Source organism: Populus euphratica, unplaced genomic scaffold (genome assembly GCF_000495115.2).
Source record: "Populus euphratica unplaced genomic scaffold, PopEup_1.0 scaffold184.1, whole genome shotgun sequence".
NCBI classification, from domain to species: Eukaryota; Viridiplantae; Streptophyta; class Magnoliopsida; order Malpighiales; family Salicaceae; genus Populus; species Populus euphratica.
In genome coordinates this window covers 234,131-255,275 of record NW_011500065.1, presented here as the reverse complement: position 1 = coordinate 255,275, position 21,145 = coordinate 234,131, and the positions used below count along the sequence as shown (strand labels likewise).

At 32.4% G+C, this 21,145-nt stretch overlaps 2 protein-coding genes and 1 long non-coding RNA gene across 4 annotated transcripts; 2 read left to right on the top strand and 1 right to left on the bottom strand.

The window, feature by feature from the left end:
• Positions 1-700: 700 nt before the first annotated feature.
• On the top strand, positions 701-10,859 carry LOC105108220 (uncharacterized). Of its 2 annotated transcripts, XR_839006.1 has the most exons (9): positions 701-999; positions 1,464-2,624; positions 3,576-4,944; positions 7,193-7,472; positions 8,115-8,222; positions 8,397-8,675; positions 9,741-9,884; positions 10,007-10,381; positions 10,620-10,859. XR_839006.1 is itself a non-coding variant. In XM_011002448.1 (8 exons), exons 2-8 carry the CDS (start codon positions 1,517-1,519, stop codon positions 10,193-10,195), a joined length of 3,477 nt encoding a protein of 1,158 aa, XP_011000750.1. In that variant the 5' UTR covers positions 701-999; positions 1,464-1,516; the 3' UTR covers positions 10,196-10,858. The 2 variants fall into 2 exon arrangements, 1 of the variants encoding a protein (XP_011000750.1); XM_011002448.1 differs by having other exon boundaries at positions 10,007-10,858.
• A 754-nt stretch (positions 10,860-11,613) lies between these two features.
• Positions 11,614-12,734, top strand: LOC105108219 (uncharacterized). Its single transcript, XR_839005.1, has 3 exons — positions 11,614-11,883; positions 12,002-12,314; positions 12,689-12,734. It is a non-coding gene; the product is annotated as an uncharacterized LOC105108219 (long non-coding RNA).
• A 1,827-nt stretch (positions 12,735-14,561) lies between these two features.
• LOC105108218 (methylecgonone reductase-like) lies at positions 14,562-17,314 on the bottom strand. Its single transcript, XM_011002447.1, is given in 5 exon segments — positions 14,562-14,846; positions 15,007-15,133; positions 15,135-15,184; positions 16,562-16,805; positions 16,898-17,314. Coding segments are annotated over 5 exon segments (978 nt in total). The 5' UTR covers positions 17,215-17,314; the 3' UTR covers positions 14,562-14,606.
• Positions 17,315-21,145: the final 3,831 nt, after the last annotated feature.

Here is a 21,145-nt window from a genome sequence, read left to right as displayed (position 1 = left end):
CTATTTAATTTAATTTGTATTTATTAATAGTTCAAGTGAAAAAACCGGTATATTTTGTAAGAAAAATAGTACAATGTATATATACATAAAATTTAATTTAAATATGACTTTAAATAAATTTAAATTCAACATCAAAACTAATTCAAAGATATCTTAATCATTAAATTAAAAAAATGAAAAACTTCACCATCTCTAAAGTAGAAATAAGCTGAGACAGAGAATTTCTCCCATAGATCAAGTAGATGGGAAGAATTTTGGTTGATGTGTTAGGTCAACAAAAATTGGATTCCGCTTGAAATTATTAGGGCATCCATCCATGCCAAAAGAATGCAAAGCTTGCACCTTTAATTTGCTCTTGTAAGTGCTTGTTTAAGATAACGTTAAATATTGTTTTTTTAAATAAATTAAAATAATAATTTTTATTTTTAATACAAACAATAAATAATTAAATTTAAATTCTTTTAAAATTATGATGGAATCCCAATCCCAAAAAAAGCTCCAATAGCAATGCTGTACCATGGCTAACAAATCCCATAAACAAGAACTAAAGTGGAATATACCATGCATTAAACCAACAAGGAGCCAAGTTTTTAAAATTTCTGCCCTCTTTCACTTCATCTGCCGCTGGATCATTGAGTCCCCCAACTTGATAAAACATATTCCACCGTCGGATTAAGCACAAACCATATCCCACTACAATCTCGAGGCAACCAGAAGCTCACTTGAAAAACACAGTATCATAACTCAAATTTTTTATTATTATTACAACAAAACAAAGCTATAGCCTGTAGCTACCATTAGCAGGCCTGAGAGAAAAATTGCAGGCCAAAAATATTAGAAAACCCCCCAAAAAAAGAGACCCCCTAAAAAATTAGACAAAAAACAAAAAACCCCACAAATCCAAAATCGTAAGTGTGTTGTTCTATGTTAATACGAGATTGGCTATGGAATCTACACTAAAGAAAGCTTCTTTCTTTTCTCTTGAGCCAGCTTCGATCTGTAAGTGGAAGAAAATAAGTAGTTTGTTTTTGTTTTATGAATCTTGTGGATTAAAGGTTTCTTTTTTTGAATCTTGAAGCTTGTTTGTCAAATGTGATGTTTCGGGTTTTTAATATTGTGGGTTAAAGAGTTTTGGATCTCTTAATGTCTTGATTTGTTGTTTGGGAGGATAGTTAGGGCTTTTGTTTTGGTTTAATGGGTTGATGTTGGAAATATGAGTAAGTTTTTGGATTTCAAAGGTTTGGGGCTTTTTAAATGAATAGTAATGGAAAAGGAGAAAGTTGAACTGAATGAGGTTGCGGGTTTGGTTTTGAGCAATATAGGATGTTTTGTTGTTTGGTAAGTGAATGAGTGTTAAAATCTGTTAAAGTTTGTTTCTTTGATGAAGTTAAGTGTTGGTTTGGTTTTTTGGTTTAGCGGGTTTATTTTTCTTTGGTTTATGTGGTTTGCTTGTTTTGTTTCAGGTTTGCTGAATCTGTCTTTCTAGTACCTGATAATTGGTTTGTAGAAGTTGATTATGGCGGAGACAAGCTCTGTTGATGTGATTCTTGACTTTCTGAGGAGAAATCGCTTCACGAGAGCGGAGGCAGCATTGCGTAGTGAGCTTAGTAAACGCCCTGATTTGAATGGTTTCCTTCAAAAACTTACCCTTGAAGATAATGATTTGGGGAAAGTGGTTGAAGAAGAGAATGGGGGAAAATTGGCGAGTCATACTCCAGGTTCAGGTTCTCAAAATAGTGGGGAAATTTCTAAGGAACTTATTGTGAAAGAAATAGAGTGTGGGGTGGATAGAAATGGGCCTGAAAGCAAATGGAGAAATTCTGCTTCTGTTGGGGAACGGGGTAGTAAAAATAATGAACCATTTGATTCAGATGATACTTTGCTTGATTTGTATTCATGGAACTTCAATCCAAGCAATGGTCCTTCAAATCCTTACAAGCATGATGTTGGTACTAGCACCAGTAACTTCTCTGCTAGAGCAAATGCCAAATCAGGAGAGGAGATTATCTTTCCTGGTGAAAATAAAAGTCCATGGCTTGGAAACAATAGTACTATTAATGTCAATATGGAATCCAAGTATAACAAAATTCAAGCTAATGAATTGAAGGAACTTGATCAGGAACTTAGAACTACTGTTGCATTCTCTGCAGATAACCCATGGTCTAAAAATGAGGAGCCCACAAGTTCTTCCTCGGACCTGTGGAAAGATTATTCTGTCAAGACTGTTCTTCCGTTCCCCAAGGGTGATGTATTGACCAGCTATGGTATCACTTCAAGTTCAGACAAAAGAGATGGAAAGAAGAAAGCAGATACAAGTGATGTTAGAGCAGCTATTAAAGAACAGGTGGATGAGGTTGGAAGAACTTTGTTCATCGGAAAATCTCAAGGGAGCACAGAGCAGAATAATTTAAGTGGCTTAGGGTTTTCTATTGCATCTGATATTCCGAAGGAAGAATATCCTAGGCTTCCACCAGTTAAACTCAAGTCGGAGGATAAGCCATTGATCAATTGGCAGGTAAAGTTTGAGCGGGATGGGCCAAGTTCAAAGGTCATCAGTGCTGATAATAGCTACCTTATAGGTTCCTATCTTGACGTTCCTGTTGGACAAGAAATCAATTCTTCAGGTCAGCCCATAGTATGAGTTTAATTATATGACCTCTCATGCTGTTTGTTTTCAGGGGGTTTAGAGTTTTTGCAGTAATTGTTTATTGATTTAAAAAAAAGGAAGAAAAGAGAGAAATTTTCTGTCTTCCATCAACATTGAAACTCACTTTGTGTAGGGCATTCTACTATTTTCAACATATCACGATATTATTTTAACATTAAAGATGGCTTGCTAGTTTAGGAGCAGTGAAAACTTATTGATAAGATACTATGTACTTGTTTTTTTATACTTTCCTTGATGTCATGAAACTAGTGTCTTATCTTTAAGACAAATAAAAAAAGGTTCTATTTCACTACGAAAGAAGTTAGATGCTTATATCTTATGTTGACTGAAACTTTATGGAACTGTTTTCTTTCATATTCCTGAAAAGGCATAGTTGCGGCTCAGATGTGAGAATGTGGGATGCCTTAGCCATTTATAGTTTTACCCCAAAAAAGGGACAAAGGCATGTTAATGTGCTAAGTTTTTATTGCCACCTATACATAGAGATCCATTTTGCCTCTAGATCACCTATACATAGAGATCCATTTTGCCTCTTTTGACTTGAGGCACTAGATTTGCTAAAAAGTAGAGATTATAGGATGAACACTATCCTCCAAGCATATTCATATGTGTATCTGGACTTTCAGCTCTTTAATGATTTGGGAGCTCTCATTTTGAGCACTGAAGCTCATCTTGTAATTTTTGGGTTTTGAAACACCCATCTTTTTTCTTTCTGGTTTCCAATGGCATGTTGGTGTAAAACATAGAACATATAGTATAATGGTTGTGTTTTATTAAACGAGTTAATGCTAACTAAATAGTGAAATAAATTCAGATCACTTGTTTCTTGTTCATTTTGCACACAGTTTCTTTACTTTTCTTTTTGGTGATTTTCCCACAAAATTTTGCTTGGTAATGGATGATCCAGGTGGAAAAAGGATTGCAGGAGGCAGTTGGCTATCTGTAAGTCAGGGGATTGCTGAGGATACATCTGATCTAGTTTCTGGTTTTGCTACTGTTGGTGATGGATTAAGTGAGTCCATTGATTATCCAAATGAGTATTGGGATTCTGATGAATATGACGACGACGACGATGTTGGATACATGAGACAACCTATAGAGGATGAGGCATGGTTCCTGGCTCATGAAGTTGATTACCCAAGTGACAATGAAAAGGGTACTGGGCATGGGAGTGTTCCAGACCAACAGGATAGAGTTCCAACCAAAGATGAAGATGATGATCAATCTTTTGCTGAGGAGGATTCTTACATTTCTGGCGAGCAGTTATTTCAAGAAAAAAATGTTGAACCAATGACAGCATCAGATGATCCTATAGGGTTGTCAGTGGCAGATATGTATGAGAGAACTAATGAGAGTGATTTAATAGCTCAATATGATGGGCAGTTGATGGATGAAGAAGAACTAGGTTTGATGCGAGCAGAACCTGTCTGGCAGGGATTTGTCACGCAAACGAATGAACTCATCATGATAGGAGATGGGAAGGTCTCGGATGAGCTTGGAAGGCCACGTTTAGATGATATTTATATGGATGACGATCAACACGGTTCAGTTAGATCTATTGGTGTGGGTATCAACAGCGATGCTGCTGATATTGGAAGTGAAATACGGGAAAGTCTGGTTGGAGGCAGCAGTGAAGGGGATCTAGAGTACTTTCATGATCGTGATGTTGGAGTTGGTGGATCTAGATCTTCTCACCATGACTCAGGAAAAAAATATGTTGATAAACAAAACAGGGATAAGAAGAAACTTGATAAATATGATTCCAGTAAATATGTGGTTGGGAGTGACAGAGATGTGCGTGCTCAAGGTAAAAATCATATAGATGGTGGGTTTTCATTCCCCCCACCACTGAGGGGTGAACAGTTGATGCAGAAAGGCTCTAGTAATTCTTTATGGTCAAACAACTGCAATGCTGCTGTCAGTGAAGAAACTACTGATCGCTTGAATGCTTTGATGGGGCCTGATGACATGCAAGGTACATGGCAGCGGAAAAGCAGTGATTCCTCAACTGTTAAAAGTTCCAGGGATGAAAATAATATGAATGCTGTTGGATCAGCAAATTCTAGTCCCTCTTCTCTCTCAAATTATGGTTATGCAGAACCAGAGCGTGCCATGAAGGAACAAGATGAGAAGATTGGCAGTGTGAGGGAAGAAGATGCCGGGGCAACCTTTGAGGATGAAGAGGCTGCTGCTGTTCAAGAACAAGTAAGGCAAATCAAGGCTCAGGAGGAGGAATTTGAATCTTTCAACCTTAAGATTGTGCATAGGAAAAACAGGTATGTTCTGCTTTGAAGAGTTTATCAAAAAAATAAAAATAAAAAATTTAGTGATTTCTGGTTTCAAACTGATGCACTACTCAGCTTGGGCTCTTGGCACTTTTATTTATTTCGATATTTGATAAGATGCCTCCACTTCACATGCTAGAGTGTTATTCCCTTTCACTACTCTATCACACACTCTCTCTCTAACACCCCCCCTGCCCCCCCAATGTCCTCAGAGTAACTAATGATTTGCAACTTATTATACAGGATTCTTGTGCACTTTCTCTCCTGCCTTGTTATGTTTTCTTCCATCTGTGTACTCATTATTCTCATGATATCTTCAACATTTTTCATCTTAAATGTTTATCAGCACCTAAGTTGATCTCTTTTGATTTTTTGTTACTTTCTAATAACCAAAGAAGTGATCATGAGTAAACAAAACGAGCACACCGTTTATGGATATTCTGGTCTTCTTTCCTACATCAAGGATTGGGAGGGGGTGAACTGTTTGTGAGGTTATTCTGAACCAGCAAAAATATTTTTCCTTTCTTCATTATCATTAGAAATTGATCATGCAGGTGCTATCCTGTAAGGGGAACCTCATCTACCGGATTAATTGAAATGTTTAGTTTTCCTTTTGTCCAAATTCTAGGAATTTAAGATCATGTGGTTCCTAATCCTTCATTACACAATATTTGAAAGAGCCATGTAACTTATTTTGCGAAAAAGAACTAACACAAGAATAAAGGCCAGAAATATCTGATGGAACAAATAAGAACAATTGGATACATAAGGGGCGCTTTTGAGTGTGTAATGATTGAATTGTAACACTTACTGAAATGAAAACTGCAACCTTGCCTTTCTAGTTTTGATCAACTGATAACAACTTACTTGTGAATCTTATATATATCAACCTTATATATATCAACAAGATTACAGACTTTGACCTGCACAACTAAGCCTCAACCTCCATTTCAAATAAGGAATCGAAAAACAAGAAACACTGCAAGTACTGAAAAAATAGTCTTATCTATATTGCTTGCAATTTACTCCAAGTTTTTGTTTACTTCCTTCCTTGTAGCTATCATTAGATGTATTTAGGCCCCGTTTGGTATTGCAGCGTGGCCGTGTTTAATAATATATATATATATATATATATATATATTTGTGTTTTTGGATAGTTTTCATGTGCTGATGTAAAAAATAAAATTTAAAAAATAAATAAATATTATTTTGATACATTTCCAAGTGAAAAACATTTTGAAAAACAATTGCTACCACAATGCCAAACACAACCTTATATTTTTAAAAATTGCTAATCTAGTTTCAAGTGTATCTATATTGGTGGTCTTTTGGTGGCAAAATAATGGTGCTTAGAAGAACAACAATTTAAAATCAAGGATTTATAAGGCTTGTGAATCCTTTCATTTCTCAACTCCCTTGATTACAACATTCTTGCTGGATGTATTATTATTAAAAACTGGAATACAGATATCTAATTTCTCTGTTAGCATCCTTGGTGAATGAAAACACCTGTGTCCCCTGTTAGCATCCTTGGTGCACTTGTGGTACTTTTTGTAAATTTATCCCTTTCGTTTCAGAATTATTATGGTTATGCTCTCTAGGGTAGACATTCATGGACTGGTTGAACTTTTTGGTGGTCTGGATATATGGGATGATAGAATAAGTTTATTTTGTTCAATGTTTGGTTAGGATCGATTAAAACTTGTCCCTAAAAGTGGATATTCAAATCCCAGGTGGGTGCATTTTGTTGTCAACATTAATAATCTTGCATTTATTTATGTCTTGTGTCAACTATAGAACAGGATAACTTTTTATCCATTCTTCATTTTCTAAAGTTTCCATTTCCATCTGCCCCTATCACCTTGCTGCTTCACTCTATCCCAGCAACCGCTGTGGAAGTGAGGTGTGTGCTTGTAATGTTTAGTTAGGCATGCCCTTCCCCTTCTTTTATTTTGTGAAATAGTTGTTGGCTTGCTGAATTTTGTGACAAAAACTTCTAATATTGGAGCTGGATGATGTCTTATTTTCAAGTGGATTAATATGTTTTTTTTTTGGGGGGTTGAATTGCCCTTATAGTATGTGTTTTTCTCACTTTATTTGGGCATATTCTGAAAATTTGGATACCTATTTGTTTTGTTTTAATTAATGTTTGATTGTTAATCAAGTGACCTTTTCATTTGAACTCTGGTTCGATTAGCTTGATTCTAACAGACTTTCCTGATCTGCTTTTGTTGGTCAGAACTGGCTTTGAGGAGGACAAGAACTTCCATGTTGTTTTGAATTCTGTGATTGCTGGTCGTTATCATGTTACTGAGTATCTTGGCTCAGCTGCTTTTAGTAAAGCTATACAAGCACATGATCTGCACACAGGCATGGATGTTTGTGTGAAAATTATAAAAAACAACAAGGACTTCTTTGATCAAAGTCTTGATGAGATAAAACTTCTTAAATATATCAACAAGCATGATCCTGCTGACAAGTACCACATTCTCAGATTGTATGATTACTTCTATTACCGAGTAAGTGGATATATGCTTGACTTTCTTGATTTCCTTTTTGTATTTTGTTTAAATGATTTAGTATTTTATCGCAGTAGATGGTCTAGAGCAGCTATTGGTATCCTACACCACTTGTTATCTTATGCTAATTTTGGTTGGGTAAGAAATTCAAATGGCTCACAGATTCTTCTCTTCACTGTTTCAATGTAATGCACTACAAATGGATCAAAGCTAAAAAATGTCCTTGTAGCATATTGATTAGGTTTACCATGTCCCTGTAAATGTTTTTGGTTTACTATATCCCTCTACAATATGTCTTGGGTATTTATGTGCTTGGGTTAAGTAATTATCAAATCATGGTTAGTTTTTGACATGTGGCATCGTTTCTTTATTGTTCTTGTTGGTGCTAGTGATTGAACCTTGGTTGAGCGGTTGGACCTCTTGCTCCCAACCACTAGATGTAGGGCATTGGTTTTGTAAACATCATGTTAAAATGAACTGAGAATGAAAAATTAATAGCCATATATATCAGTGAATGCCTTTTCATTTACAATACATGAATCTAAAAATGAAGCTTTGATTTGATTTCTTGAGGGTGAAGTTCATGATAACTCCTCAATGCAAGCTAAATAGATTACCTTGCAACTCCTATGTGCTTTGCAGGAGCATTTGTTAATTGTATGTGAGCTTCTGAAGGCAAACTTATATGAGTTTCATAAGTTCAATAGAGAATCAGGAGGGGAGGTTTACTTCACAATGCCAAGATTGCAGGTTTGTTGTGTGCCATTTTCTTCCTAGGAGTTCTATCCTCTTGACATTCCAAAAATTATATATTAATTACTTGGTGCCTTTTCAATTTTTTATCTTGTTGCCAAAAACGAAAGAAGAGAATATATTATTTTTCATGCATGCTGGTCTATAAACGTTTTGAAATTCTCTATGCAGTCAATTACCACTCAATGTTTGGAGGCACTTCAGTTTTTGCATGGCCTTGGTCTTATACACTGTGATTTAAAACCCGAGAATATATTGGTGAAAAGCTATAGTAGATGTGAGGTGAAAGTCATTGATCTTGGGAGTAGCTGTTTTGAGACAGATCATCTGTGCTCCTATGTTCAATCCAGGTCGTATCGTGCACCAGAAGTTATCCTAGGACTTCCATATGATAAGAAGATAGATGTTTGGTCACTTGGCTGCATTTTGGCAGAGCTTTGCACTGGCAATGTAAGTTTTTCCCATTACTAATTTACCCAATAAGTTTCATGCCGGGGATGAAATTGTAAGAATAGCAGGGGCGTGGTGCTATGTATTTGTTGTCTATGCATCTGTTTATCTCATTGTCTTTGTACAACTTTTGTAGTCTTTTCTTCCTTTCCTTTCCATTTTTTTTTTTTTTGAACTAAGCCAAGGTGAAGTAGAGTTTCATATAATTTCCCAATCAATGAGTGAATGCACAAGTTACTGTGAGTATGAAAGAGATTTCTACATAAACACTTTGGATCCCTTTAGTGCCGAAAATTACTGATTTGTCACATAAATATGTGGGAGAGTTATCCATGAGGAAATATGCCAAGCAACCATACATGGAGTTTTATTTTAATTTCCCAACTTATGGAGAATGCATAAAGACTACTTGCTGAAGAATGATATCACACGCATGCATATAATTACTAGGACTTGTCATATAAAACTGAAGAGTATATGCTCCTTGAGGGACTTGGCCAAAAGACAGTGGTCATTGTGTTTCATGAATTGAGTTGGTTTTGTGTGAAGATGGCTAGAGAGTATGTTTCAAGGTGAAAAGGTTGGGATATGAGAACATAGTTCTGAAATGCAAAAGATAGGAAAGAACAATGGAATTAATGCTGATAAGCAGGTGCAGCTGAGGTTCTGAAAATCACATATATATATATATATACATATATATATATATAGAGAGAGAGCTATATTTCTTCCTAAATTTATTCTTCTTTTTATGGCTGCATACATATTTTTGTTATTCTTATCAATTTAAATGTCACCCTCATTTTGATGTTGTGATGCATTTATTTATTTATTCTGTCCATGGGGGAAACATCTTTATATTCTGATCAATTGAACCTCAACATATATTTCTTCCAGAGATATACTTGAGTAGTTTCTGTAAGGGCTAATTGATCTGGAGATCTTTTCTTCTGCTTGAACGATTTTCTAACACCACTTGAAGCGAGGATGCTTTGGACCTTCCATAGTTTGGTTACCTAGCTGTTTCCCTGGTACCATTTGGCTAAAATGAAACTTTTGTTTCAGGTCCTATTCCAAAATGATTCACCAGCAACGTTGCTTGCGCGAGTTATTGGAATTATAGGTCCCATTGATCAAAACATGCTAGCAAAGGGACGAGATACATACAAGTATTTTACCAAGAATCACATGCTTTATGAGCGAAATCTGGTAAACATTCTTCCTGGTGATGTAGTTGCTTGTAGTTTTTAGAGTTCAAAAATTAGGATGTCAAACGTCAAATCTGGATATCATATGTTTGGCTTGTGCTAAATATTCTCTCTAATCTTCAGGATACTAGCAGACTGGAGTACCTGATACCTAAGAAGACATCCCTGAGGCACCGTTTGCCAATGGGGGACCAAGGCTTCATTGACTTTGTTTCTCATTTACTTGAAGTAAACCCAAAGAAACGCCCTTCTGCATCCGAGGCTCTGAAGCACCCATGGCTATCATACCCTTATGAGCCCATATCAGCTTGAACTGACTGGAGATTTTTCATGGTGGTGACAACATGCTGCTGGTTTCTTCATGATAGAGTTTATTCTTCTTTGTGGACGGAAGGAGCAACTGATATTGGTTACCTATTAAACAACTGATATTGGTAATATATTTAAACTGATCCGGGAAGCGGGCATGCCCCGTCGCATAGCTGCATGCATTGAAAGGTGTGTTTGGTTTTCATTGGTGATGTCTTCCCTTCCTCGCCCTTGGCAAGTTGTATTTAAATTTCACCATAATTGTAATTTTTCAGGCAGTGTATTCTTAGGGTTTTTCTTTATTCACCTTGTCTGATCTGGTGGAGGAGGAATCTTGTTGTACATGATCTGTGACAATTTTTTTTAGGTTATTAGTAATAGCATGTGAAATAGAGCTGCTTATCCAATTTTGTTTGGCTTGCTCCAGGCTAGTACTTCCCGGAATCATCCTATTTGACTTTGATGGAAGCACAGTGAGGGTATCTAAGGGATTTTAAGCTTGGTAATGTCTGATGCTTTTGATTTTTATGGTGTGGTGAGAATGCCTCGATGATTTCGTTCAAGCCCTGGTGGCTGGCTGGCTTGCATGCATCCTTTTGTTATGTTGGTTTCTGTACATCTTCGGGTTTGTAGCAAGCATCAATGGAAATGTCTTCAATTTAAATTTGTGTAAAAGTTTCATAAAAATTCCTATAAAAAATCGACACAATTAAATCATATAAATTCAATTTCGTCATGAACGCAACGAACAACTCCTTTAAATATTTTCCTTCCTATTTCTCCATAAATTAAATAAAGCAATTACTAGATATAATGAGTCATGCACTCCTTCACAATTTAAATTCAAGAAATTATTAGATATGGTATGATTTATGCTTCTGTTTCACATAATTACGTACAGAATCCACATCGTAAAACCAATATAGAAAATGAAGGTTCTAGTACAGTAAAGAGTGAGCTATGTTCATACCAGACTAATATAATGACAATAAAAAGTTTAAAATTTTGATTAAACAGTTGGATTAGATTTAAATTTTTTTCATATGATTCTACGAACTTGCTGAATCTAGCCGAGCTCTATAAGACCACAAATTAGGTCCCAAAATGCTATTTGAGATAGTTTTGTTATTTTTCTTTGATTTTTTTTCATAGATTTTCTATTAGTTTCCATTTTGCTTAGAAATTCTGATTTTTCTTTCTTGGTTTCAGACTTATTTAAACTCGATTTCAGAAATAAACTGTGATAATTCTTTTTGGTTTTCGATCCATTATCTGTCTTTCTTACTTGTTGCTATCTTTATTGTGCATCAGCTTGCATAAAAAAAAATCATTCAGTTTTAAGCATTTATTTAATAATATAATTGAAAGTAATTTTTTTTCAAAAATAATTTTTGTTAGAAAATACTTGAAAAGCTCTTTTTGACGTCCCACGTCAAAAGCTCAAAACAATCAACTTGTTGTCATCATGTTTTTCAGACACGGTCATGTTAGAGATTAATAATGCTTTGTTCGAGTTTTCAGCGAAAGCTGCTGCTATTATGACCTAGGAATCGCTTGCCAGGTTAGAATTGAATCTCTCAGAATGGGTTTACCTTCAAATTTAGAGGTCCATCGGAATTCCGTTACAAATCCATGCATGGCAGTTCTTCTTGCTGCAATCTTGCGAATCCTTGACAATATGACTTTGTCAAGTAAGTGTTGTCTCCTTGGTTGATTATATTCTTTTGATCAGTCAGTTGCATATACTGCCGCAGCAGCTCGTGATAGCTCTTATATGGAGACTTGTATCATCTCCTTTGATCGGTTTAGGTGGAATTATTGGGAAGAATAGTAAGGCTGAGTTCCAAGCTCCTTGTCGCACCGCCGGATATCCCAGAGAGATTCCACCATTGCAATGGTACCGGCGAACAGTTCGTCAAATGGCAATTGCGGGATTTCTGCCATTCATTCTTGTATACACCGAACTTTACTAAATCTTTGCTAGTGTGTGGTGTCATAGGATTTATACCATTTACAGCATCTTGCTCATCATCTTTATTACTCTTCTGATAGTCACCGCTTTAATTACGGTGGCATTGATTCATTTACAACTTGCTGCTGAGGACCACAGCTGGTGGTGGAGGTATGCATATAGCTGTAATTTATCCAACGTCTAAGCAATTTCCTGATCCATAGGTTCGTTTCATATTGCATATAAATTCATATCTAAATGCCGCAGATTACTTCATATCTTGGAGACTGTGGGCTTGCGTTTCAGTACAAAAAAAAAAGTCGGAATTTTTGAGTTTTGGCTATTGATGTTAATGAAGGTGGATGATTAGAGCAAATTCTTATTATCTATAGATGAATATAAACCAAATGGAAGAGCAGACATTTTTTTATAGAATAATGTTTTTACCAGTTCTTCGTTGGTCCACCTTGAATGGATGTAACTGCAGTTTTCTGCCTGTTATCTGAGAGTCGGAGGATTAATGGATTTGCTTTATTTGGTGACAGGTCTTTTCTCTCTGGTGGATCAACCGGCTCATTTATACATGCCTCCACTTTTTTTACCATGTAAAAATTAAAAACAATTATACAAATCAATTTTCACATGTGACATTTTTATTTTAATTTTACATAAAAAATAAAATAAAATAAAATAAAAATAAATAATATGAAAAATAAATGGATCTTTATATATTTTTTGACCAATAAAAAATTGATAAATGAGATGATTTTTTAAAGATATTTTTTTATAAATATAAGATTTTATAAATAAATAGAAAAATTAATAGCATGTGACATTGATAAATAACTCGGGAGACCATTATATTAATTGCTTTTCAGCTCATGATAAATTTTTATTTAAAAAACAATGCTTATGATATAAAAATATTTTTGTTAAAATAAAAAAGAAAGACATGAATAAGAAAATGAAGTTTTCATTATATATATATATATATATATATATATTTACCTTCTTTATTCAAATCCCTGGAAGTTTTATAAATATTTATCTTAAATTACCTATAATTTTTATTTAATGAACATTCTCCTAACAGAAAAGACATGCATGTTTTTGTAAAAAAACATACTTAAATATGAAAAAGAAAATTTGCCTAACAATTTTTTTTACTCAGAACTTAAATTATTGTGTTTCTTATAAATATTTATTTTAATGAACATAAAATTAGATTTTAAAAACTGTCATGTAAAATCATATGATAATACTGACTAGTAATTAACTCAATTACAGTTTTTATTAAAGTTTTTATATAATTTTCTTAGATTAATTATTATTTTATTTTTTTCCTACAGTCACATAAAAGTTATCTAGTCATGGTTTTTTTTTTAATATTAAAACTTTCTTTTAAGGTCATAATAATTTTTTATTCTAAAAATAATATTTTGATAAACAAATACTTTTTTCAAAATAAAAAATAAAGATATGAATAAGGAAAAAAAATTTTGATTAAAGAGAAACATTTTTTGCCTTCTTAATTTAAATTATTATTTTTTATAAATATTTATCTTAATTACCTTTAATTTTATTCATAGAACATTATACTAATAAAAAACATATTTTTGTAAATAAACAGAATACATAAATAAAAAAAATAAAATATGGCTAACAAAAGAGTTTTTTTCTTCAGAATTTGAATTATTGTATTTCATATAAATATTTATTTTAATTACCATAAAATTATATAAAATTATATTTTAAAAACTATCTCATGGCATTGCGTGATAACACTAAATAGTAATTGACTAAATTAGAATTCTAATTATACTTTTATTTTTTCTCATAGTGATGCAGAAATTATCGAGTCATGAATTTTTCTTAAGTGAAACTTGCTTTTTAAGTCAAGACAAGTTTTTATTTAAAAAGACAATACTTCTAATAAAAAAAATTTTGTCAAAAGAAAAAAAAGGCATAAATAAGAAAATGAAGTTTTTATCAAAATTATAATTTTTTTCCTCTTTAATTCAAATAACTGAAATTCCTACAAATATTTATATTAATCACCTTTAGTTTTTAAATAAAAAAGATATTTTTTTTGCCAAAAAAATTACATAAATAAAGTAAATTTGTCTAATATTATTTTTATTCTATAATTTAAATTATTATATTTCTTATAAATATTTATTTTAATTGCCACAAAATTATATAAAATTAGATTTTAAAAATTACTAAAAAATTATATAAATTATATTTTGGGATCTTACCTCATATTCTAAGTTTTTAAATTAAAATATTTTTTTAATATTATATTAGAGTTTTATTAATCAAGTAGTTTTATCAAACATTTTTTATTCAATAAAAATTTAAAATAAAATAATATAAATTTATATTAGTTTGTACAAGATGATAGATACATACGGGGATAGAAATTCCAAATACATGCTTATTGACTTGGTGGAGAGATATCATTCACTGGTAATTATCAATATCATCATCCCAAAATTCCTCCAATGACTTGTAAGGACCATAATCTTTAGAAATAAACATTTCTCCTGAGAACCCCTTTCGCTGTGGAATATTCTTAATCTTTTCTGTATCTTCTGTGCTCAATTCCCAGTCAAAGATTTGTAGGTTGAGTTTCATCCTCTCCTTGTTGAAACTCTTAACAATTACACTCGCTCCTTGCTCGTGTATCCATCTTAGAGCAATCTGCTTATATATCCATGTTAACTATGAATCAATTTTGTATGTATATTTGTGATTAATTAATCACATATATGTCAACTATTGACATATTTGTTATATAATTCAGTGGTTAGTAAATAATAAAAAGCTTCAGCGAAGGGGAAAAAAGGAAAGAAATATTCACCTGGGCAACGCACTTTGCTTTTGCAGCAGCAATTTCTTTAAGGATTGGACTCTCCATCACTGCAAGAGAACCCCAGGAAGCTCCATTGGCCCCCAAAGGAGACCATGCACTCACGTGAATTCCTCTCTTTGCAGAATTCTAGCAATTTTTTCTGTTGCCATGCGGCATTCATTTCCACCTGTAACAATTTTCAATTCCATCATTAATCTTTAATTATAACATCATCATGGATCGAAGACAATATAAATTGAAGGATAATAGTATTATCATTTTACATCATTAGTGCAAGATTACCAAGCATTTGAAAAGGTATAGTCCCGGTCATAAAACCGGGGCATGAAATTGCTACATTCATGCGAAATTGTATAAGCTTTGTAGTTGGGAATGGGACAAATGTTTCATTTTGAAATGAAAAATGGCTAGGAAATACAATCGTCAAGTTGTCTTTCCCGAGACTATTCATGCTTACATGCACACCACCAGCAACAATATCACATGTGGGAGTTTGAATAAATGGAGAATGGACATGGGATTTAAAGTGGAGAAAGCCTTTCCACGTTTATGAATCTTAGCAGTTTGAAGCTCTACATCAATCACTATCGTCGGCTAATCTACTGCAGGATAGAAATGATAGAAAGATATGGAATACATGTCTAGACGGTAACTTTACAATCAAGAGTTCTTCTTATGTGATTGACATATTTGAATTCAAATGTTTGTTTTTTTCCAAACAAGGGTCTGGATATCTACAGCTCCACTGAAAATACAGGCTTTTGTTTGGTTAATAGTTCAAGGCATAATCTACACCAATAGAGTTTGTCCTTTATGTACAATTGATATGTAAAACAACATAACATGTACTGGTTCACTTCTCATTTGCATGGAGATTGTTGACTAAGTTTATGACATGGTGCATGGAGCGTCTTTTTGTGTGTTCCTAACTCACTAGATAACTTACTATTTGAATGGTCTCACATGGTTTTTGAAAAATTTCAGAGGAAGGCATGACAGCTCCTATCTGTTGGAATTGTTTGGAGTATTTGACTAGATAGAAATCGACTTAGCTTTCAATGAGGTTCAACCTAATGTAGAAAGATGCTTTTCAATAACTTTATTTTGTTTCTTTTTCTTTGTTATAGGTTAGCCAGAAGCGTTTTACTTTTACATGTTATGATTTAGAGATAAATTCAGCTCGTATATGTTAAAATAATTAAAAACAAACACAAAAAAAAAAACTAAAATTCTCAAAATAATTAAAAACAAACACAAAAAAAAAACTAAAATTCTCAATAATCTATGATTTATTTATTATAAATGCTTGATATTAATTTAAATACAAAGAAAGTGTATATAAATTAAACTAAAAATACTATTTTACTCTTAATAAATAAGCCAATATTATTTAACAATATATTAAACAATCAAGGTAATCAAGGAAAAAAAATATATTTTATTTTCCTTTGTATTATTCCTTCTATAATAACTTTTACTATTAATTGTTTAATCATTTATAACTACTTCTCAATAAAACAATCATGATTAAGGAAAAAAAAACCTGATTAACGGCAGGAGAGATGGTTGCATGTTCAAGAAGCTGAGATATTTTTTTGGAACTAAAGTTGCTTACACCGATGGACTTGCACAAACCTAATCTTGAACACTCTTCCATGGCTTCCCATGTTCCTTTTATGTCAAAGGGCAGCAAATCCTCTTCCGCAAAATTTATGCCCTCAACTTCTTGCTTTACCCTTGCTGGCATATGAATCAGATAAAGATCCACATATTCTAATCGCAACCTCCTAACAAAATCATAAAAACAAACAAATAAAAGAAAAAATCACAATAAATATTATAGGACTTATATATAATCAGGGTGTGATGTTATAGTTACTGGAGTGACTTCTTGAGTGCTGGAAGAACAAGATCATGGTGAGCATCCGAGCACCACAGCTTGGAAGTAATGAACAAATCTTCACGACTGCTTACAAGGCCTCGGTCTAGTGCTTCAGCCACGGCTTGCCCAAGGGACTCTTCAGAGCCATAAAGAGTAGCGCTATCAAAATGGCGATAACCAATTTCTATGGCATTAATGAAAACGGGGACGAGAATTTCTGATGGTGGAAGAGGGACTGATACAGTTCCCATCCCTATCAATGGCATCTTATGACCAGAACTTAGTAATACTTCTGGGATTTGTGTTTTCTTCATTTTGCTAGATTAATAGAAATTGTAAATTGTATATGCTTCACGGGTTCATATACAAGTTTCCAAATTTTAGAGCAGAATTCTGGATATCTGCAGTACTAGGTCGAGCCATTAGGGACCACGTCTACTCTTGATCTGTGGTGGCTATGCAAATACATGCATGGTAGTCTTAATTTGTTCTCTATAGGGACTCGTCATTTCTTTGTGTATGGTGATCAGTAGCCCGTCTATTTGTGTGGTTTTACATGTTCTTAGCGTTTTGAACCTCGTGAAAGACTACAAATGACAACCTGGGTTTGATCAGTCAAATGATTCATATGTCGTAAGTTCAATATAATAATTTGATATTTTATAGCACTTAAGAATTGTTTGCAGCCAAAATAAGTTATATCTTTAATGGAAAATTAATAAATTAGGGGGAGACTTGAGCTAATTGACATTTTTCTCAAGTAAGAAATATTATGGCTAAAAGTCCCATTCCTTAAAAAAAAAAAAAAAAATCTTTACGATTTAAAGCAGGGAGTAAGTATTCTTTCTTGATAAAGCAGAACAGTCTAACAAATAGAGAACATTTACGAATTCCAGTCACAAGTAATTAATGCTCCATCTTTATTAATTAATTAATTGTTGATTATTATTAATAGTTGCAATTCCATTACATAACAGCACAATTACAATTACAATACAATAATAAAAAAGAAATCTGGGTTTTACTGCAATTCACTGTTCCCGGTCTCTTTTTATTAGTTTTGTCCTCAAAACTTTATTTTTTCAGATCAATTTCTTATAATTTTTATTAAAAAAATAGAATTTCATTTAAACATTTTATTAGTCGGGATTTTATTAATCAGGAATTTGGTTATATGATTTTCATGTATTTCTTTCTATGTTATAATTCCAAATCATGAATTTAAAAAATTAATTTAGATTAACTTTTATTTTTTTTAAACTAGTTTTAATTTAAATTTTGTTCATGTTCTTTTTACTCCTATTCATTTTATATTAAATAATATATATATATATATTATCCTCTAATTTTTTTTCTATTAGATTTAATTCTCGTTCTTTTTATTGTTTTTAATTGATTTTTTTAATTATATCCATCAAAATTTTATTTTATTTTTATATCAAATTTAGTTTTTATTTTTATAATTTCTATTTGTTTTATTTATATTCTTTTTTATTGATTTTTTTTTAAAATTTCACCCATCAACATTTTGTGGATTGAGAATTTAACTTCATTGTTTTTTAATAATTGCCTTCAATGAGATAATTTCAACATCAAAACCCAGACTACAGTTAAATTTGAAAGGTTAACTTGAGTTAATTTAAGTTTTTTTTTCTTACAATTAAATTTTTTTTCAATTCCATTCATTTATGAGGTTATTTCTATCTCATATGTTGAGTAGTGAGTTTTGCAAGTTAACTCAGGCCAAATTTATTTTATTCTATTTATATATATATATGTTACCTCAGGTCAAGTTTATTTTGTTTGAAATGTTTTTTAAAATTAATTTTTTTATATGATTTCATCCTTTTTATTTTTTTCTATTAGATTTAACCCTAATTTTTTATTGCTAAGTTTTACTTTGGATTTTTTTAAATTGATATATTTTTTTTCATTTTCATCCTTAAATATTAAATTGGCTGGAAATTCAACTTTGTGATTTTTTTTAATTTCACGGGTTATGAGTTTAGCTCGGGTCTAAAATTTCGTGGGCTATAAGTTTTGAAGAATTACCAGATTTATGAGGTTTGTCCAAATTCAATTAGTTTTTTTTCTCTCCTTTTCTTGAGCTTATATATATTTTTTAATTTTGTTCTTTAATATTTATTCAATTGAAGGTTAAACTTTGTTATTTTTATTTATCTTCTTTCTATAAAATGTTTTTAGTGAATTTGAAAATGCTTGCGCTTGTATTTATCATTCTTTTGTTGAATTTACCTTGACAATTTTTTCTAATTATTTTTAAATTTTATCCTACAATATTAAATTAGTTGATAATTTTTTTTTTCTGGTTTCACGTTTCAAGATTAATTTTTTTTTTTTATCATGCTCCATAATTTTCTTTCTATTTATTTATTCCGGTTTTTAAATTTTATCCTACAATATTAAATTAGTTGATAATTTTTTTTTCTGGTTTCATGTTTCAAGATTAATTTTTTTTTTATATCGTGCTCCATAATTTTCTTTCTATTTATTTATTCCGGTTTTATCATTTTATACTATAGATTTAATGAATTAGCCTAAATTGATTCGGATTTTTATTTTTTTATTATCTAATTAGATTATAATAATTTTCTTGCTTAGCTGGTTTCTAATCTTAAGTCAGTTTTTTTTTTTACACTTCTTTGAGACATTCTTTATCGCTGAATGTCAATTTTTAAGACAAATAGAAAGAAAATATTGTGACCCGGGGTAGTGCAGGCCGACAAATCTAAATCTAGTTATGAACTTACGATATAACAATGGCCGGCCCATCCAATCACCTAGGCCTGAGATCTAACTAGAAAGAAATCACACAGGAATCCACGTCGTGTAGAAAAGAAATGGTTTGTTCGTATATAAGACTAGATCTATAATTTTTATTTTTATTTTTTTATCATAAGGTCTATAATTTAATAGTATAGGTACTCGAACGTATGGAGTCCATTCAAGTTTTAGAATTAAATTGTAACAAAGATAAAATTCTAAAATATGATTTATATCACTTGATTATTAAAGTTGTTATAAAAATATAATTTATATTATTTTTTATTATTTTTACTTTTCAAAAAAAAAAAAATCCGGACTCAAAGCTAGGATGTAACATATATGATGGGCAATACAGTATAATTCCACATGGATAAATATTTGAAGACTACACATGATGACATTCCCTATGATGTTTGCCTGGATTTCTATGCTGTCAAGGATTTAGTTAGAAGACGGACATCAGCTTAGCATCCATACATGTCTAACCCTGAACTCCAACAATTTTGTCCGGCCATTGAATCTGTCGACCGAAGCCTAGAAAACACAGAAATTCTGCCAAACTTACGCGACATAACCGAGAAATGGCAAGCTTCTTTCGCGTCTCGTCTCAATTGATATCTACAAAAGGCAGAAATAAAAAAGAGTCGTCAATAACACAACCCATACAAACTACAGGCATACAACATCCAGTGATATGGGGTCTAGAGCTATAGCAATCTCAACCCTTGTGCTGAGGATCTTCACTCTCCTAGCTTTAGTTGCTTGTGTGGTGCTTTTTATTACCAATACTTTTCGTGATACAGTGTTTGATGATGGCTCGAAGGTCACTTTCAAGGATCTCACCACATACAGGTACACAATATTTCATAATCAAACATCGTTCTTACAAATTTTTATTCTTAGTATTTTGTTATGTAATTGTTACATGTCTTCTTTACGCATTTTCTTGTTGTAATTTGATGTAGTGAAAAACTTTCAGGTTTGTACTCTCGACGGCGGTAATTGGGGCAGCCTATACACTCTTGCAATTACCCTTTGCTTTGTACTATGCTTTGACAGAGAAGAGGTTGATAAAACTCGATATCTTGCCGGAGCTTGACTTATATGGCGACAAGGTCAGATTTTATACTAAAAACACAAAGCCAAGGATCACTAACAAATGCTTTTACATCCCTTAAACAAAGCTAATCAAAATTACATCTAAATTAAACATACAAACACCTAATTTTCTCCTTAGGTGATTACACTAGCGACCAAGCTTCATTCTTGATTATATAGCAATTGCCATTTCGTTTCAATTAATATGTACAAGTCTGTATTGAATTCTTTTATGAATTTTTCCATATATTATGAGCACATAATTGTCTTTGGTTGATCCAACCGTTCTACTCCTGTGGACCTTTCGAATCTTTTGTAGATAACTATTTTAGCAAGAAATATTGTTTTGCCCACAAGAAG